The sequence below is a fragment of the Priapulus caudatus genome, unplaced genomic scaffold (genome assembly GCF_000485595.1).
Source record: "Priapulus caudatus unplaced genomic scaffold, Priapulus_caudatus-5.0.1 Scaffold17, whole genome shotgun sequence".
In the NCBI taxonomy this organism is placed as follows: domain Eukaryota; kingdom Metazoa; phylum Priapulida; class Priapulimorpha; order Priapulimorphida; family Priapulidae; genus Priapulus; species Priapulus caudatus.
The window spans coordinates 745,091-748,658 of NW_014577078.1; the positions used below are offsets into that span (position 1 = coordinate 745,091).

The 3,568-nt window shown below is 48.3% G+C and overlaps 1 protein-coding gene across 1 annotated transcript; it reads right to left on the minus strand.

The window, feature by feature from the left end:
* Positions 1–1,181: 1,181 nt before the first annotated feature.
* On the minus strand, positions 1,182–1,790 carry LOC106810490. The gene is made up of 2 exons (XM_014813872.1): positions 1,639–1,790; positions 1,182–1,569 (listed from the first exon to the last, which is right to left on the minus strand). Exons 1-2 carry the CDS (start codon positions 1,788–1,790, stop codon positions 1,182–1,184), a joined length of 540 nt encoding a protein of 179 aa, XP_014669358.1.
* Positions 1,791–3,568: the final 1,778 nt, after the last annotated feature.

Sequence of the window (3,568 nt, forward strand, 5' to 3'; positions counted from 1 at the left end):
ATATATATATATATACCTATATAGCGGTATACCAACACCGCGACTACATGAGCTACCGAGGCGCGCGAGACTCCTAGGTCTTCGTGACACGAACGTGCGACGCGTACTATAGCTACGGTATGCTCTAAGATAATAGTGTTAGTGGTGACGACGAAGTGTCACCATTTCGACGCCCTCCGAATCATCGCTCGTCTGCAGGGGATGGTCTAGCGGTTTTGGGATGTTCGGCGGCGGTTGTGGTGTGCGGGAGGCGGTGGGCTGAGGATGGCCGGAAAAGAACGGTGTGGAGGCGGCAGCGACAGCGTGACCAGCGAAGTCAAATGTAGGGTTGGTGACCGGCATGATCGTGCAGAATAGCGGTTGACGGCGGCATAAGATCGGTAGAAAATGCGGCGGTGCGCACCAATAATATAGAACAGCGCCTATGGCCAGCGCTATGATGGCATAAAGAAGAACCTGATGCCACTGGATGGCTGCGGTGGAGGAATGGGATGGAACTCGCCTTGTTACATCGTCTATACGAACCACTCGTGGGCTAGGCAGCATAAAAAACACATATATATATATATAGGGCCTATATATATATTATCGACCAGACCGACCAGATGTCGACAACCTTTGTCTTGACAAAAAAAGTTCAACAAAAAGATGACCTCTAGATCTGGTGGAGGTTTTAATAAAAAAGTAGCTAAAAGTTTTTAAGTCACAAAAATATTTATTCAATGGTAAATAGTACAAATTTAATAAACATCATCATCAGACACATTAGAATAAAGAATATATAAATCGTAATTTAAAATATCATTGATTTCTAATGAGTCAGTCACATATATGTATGGCCCAGTCACACATACGCGACGCACAGCCCGCGCATTGAAAAAAATGGAAAATAAGATCAGTGCGTCGTTGTGCACCCAACTTTTGTCAGGATTTGGGAGAAGCTAGCGAGTTGACAACGAATGCACAGCGTGTTGCTAGCGCGCTGCGCGTATACAGGGCGCATACAGAGCGTATACAGGGCGCACATGTTAAAAAATCCAACGAATGCACAGCGTGTTGCTAGCGCACGGAACGAATGGTCCGCGCATGCACCGCGCATTCAACGCACAGCCAGCGAACGGCAGCGGTCATGCATGCTGTGACAATGAGCTTGACGATCTCGGGCTGCTGTTGCATCGTGCTCAGGAGAACTTGGAAACGGTTGGCCAGGATGGCAAGGCATTTTCTGCGACCCTCCTGGCTCGGGAAAGCCGGTAGTTCAAGATGCGCTCCGGCCGCGTCATACCCCGGAGGCTGTACGGCTTCATCATGTTGGGTAGTAGGGCGAAGGCATCGTCACCGACGAAGAAGTAGGGCACATCCTGGTTGTCGTTGGGAAAAGGATCGGGATCAGGGAAGCCTATACTACCATCTTCAACGCATTCATTCAGCTCAGAGGCATTGTAGATCTGAGCATCTGATGCTGATCCCATACCGCCGATGTCTGCCCAGATGAACTTGTAATCAGCATCCACGAGCGCCATGAGGACAACGGAGTAGAATCCTTTGTAGTTGTAGTATAGGGAACCACTGTTTAGAGGACACTTGCAGTTGACGTGCTTGCCATCAAATGCACCACAGGTATGGGGGAAGTTTCACCTCTCCATGAACTTGTCAGATATGGCACGCCATTCCTCAGGAGTGGTGGGACACTTCATCACCTCATCCTTGTACTCATCGATGATGGTCTGGCACACTTCTGGGATGAGCAGGGATATGGTGTCGTGAGGCACCCTCCGCACATAGAACATTGAGTGATACTTGGTCCCAGAGGCAAGATGCCGCAGAGTGAGGGCAAGCTTCAGGCCAGGGTCGAGGGCCTCTCTGTAGCTTGTATTCTGCTTGGTGATCCTCGGACCCACTCTTGTTAGCAGCTCGTCGAACATCTCGGGGGGCATCCGCATGAAGTTCTTGAAGGCTGCCTGGTCTTCGTGACGGAGTTCAACAAGTAGCTGGTCATACAGGCCAAACTGTCGTCGCTTACCGATCCACGGTCGGACCCAGAACCTCCGTTGACCTCTTCTCTTTCTCCTTCTCCTGATGACATGGACTTGGTGAAGTGCCAGTTTTATGAGGTTCTGCTGATGTTGGAGAACCGCGATTTCGTATTGTAGTCGCAGCCTGTCGGGATCTGTCTGGCGTCCTTCGGGCGTGTACATTTTATGCGTTGAGCTCCGCGCACATTTTTGTGCATGCACAAAAATCCCGACGCACACAGCGAATGACAACGAATGCATAGCGTTGGTCCAGCGCGCTCGACGAACGAGTAACGAATTCTGACGCACACCCAGCGAAAGACAACTCGGTGGCCAAAATTGCTAATTCAGTGCGCGGGCCGCGCTGCACGCTATGCACACTTACACATAAATATAGAGCGCATAATGTAAGTGTGCATAGCGTGCAGCGGCGCAGCAGCGTAGCAGCGTGCATTCGGCGGGCGTGTGTTTGCTGTCATTGGAGCATTTGCAGCACGGCTTGTCGGCAATAATGCTAGGTAAAGGAGAGTAGAGAAACATTAAGACTTTGGTAGTTAATAGATTTCGTATTTATTTAGCATTATATTTTATTGAAACGCTTCAAGTGCCTGTGCCCACACACTCCCGCGCGCGTGCGCACACAAACACGCGCTCACGCACATGCTTCACCAGAAATTCATCTAATAATCCTACTTCGTTGGCATGTGAAACCTGTTACATTTGCAGCGTAAACGCAGTATTCAGTAATATAATAAACCTTATATCGTGTTCAGTTTTAGATTTGAGAATGAGTATTGGCTATATTAAGTTAGCGGGTGCGATATATCCACGCTAATGGCGACCATGAAGCTTCACAGGGACGTATATATAACGCTCGAAACGTAAAAGTTCGATTGACATTTATCTGAGTCGTATCTACGTACCTCCTTAATTTCTGATCGCAAGGATTAATTCTCAATCAAATCAATGTTCAACCCAAATCAATTATTAAATCAATGATCTCATGAATCAATGACTACAATAATTCTCAATGATGATGTCCACAATGATTGACAATGAGACCATTCCCCTTCCTCAAGCAGAAGAGAGTGGTAATCAGAAGTAAGTATGTTATACCGGTTGAGCACCGGTTTTCCGGTACCCTCGGGACAGGGTCTCGCGGTACCATTCCATCGAACTATAGCAGTATAGGTATATTAATTAATGACCTTCAATTCTTCCCTAGATGAGCCACAATCAATCTAAGCACTAGTCTTCTAGAAATACAAGTACCATACATTACAGGCCCGTAGCCAGGGGGGTTCGAGAAGGGTTGCACGAACCCCCCCCCCCCCCGAGTAAAAAAAAAAAAGAAAAGAAAAAAAGAAAAAAAAGCCCCCAGGGGGGGTTCGCGCCGGCCGTCAAACATGGCAGATCTTGATCTTCTTGATCTTGATTGTGTACTGCGTCGACCGCGTATACGCGTATTATGACGCAGGTGGTTGGGCATGGTGAAATTAGCCCGGGGGGGGGGGTCACTATATATGCCCGGTATTAACCCCATGTGCGTTCCA

Excerpts from the sequence above, each read along its gene's own strand:
- LOC106810490 (XM_014813872.1), bottom strand. The coding sequence starts at position 1,790 with ATGTTCTATGTGCGGAGGGTGCCTCACGACACCATATCCCTGCTCATC. Across the intron at positions 1,570-1,638 it reads TCTGACAAGTTCATGGAGAG|TGGTTCCCTATACTACAACT; the intron begins GTGAAACTTCCC and ends TCCTCTAAACAG.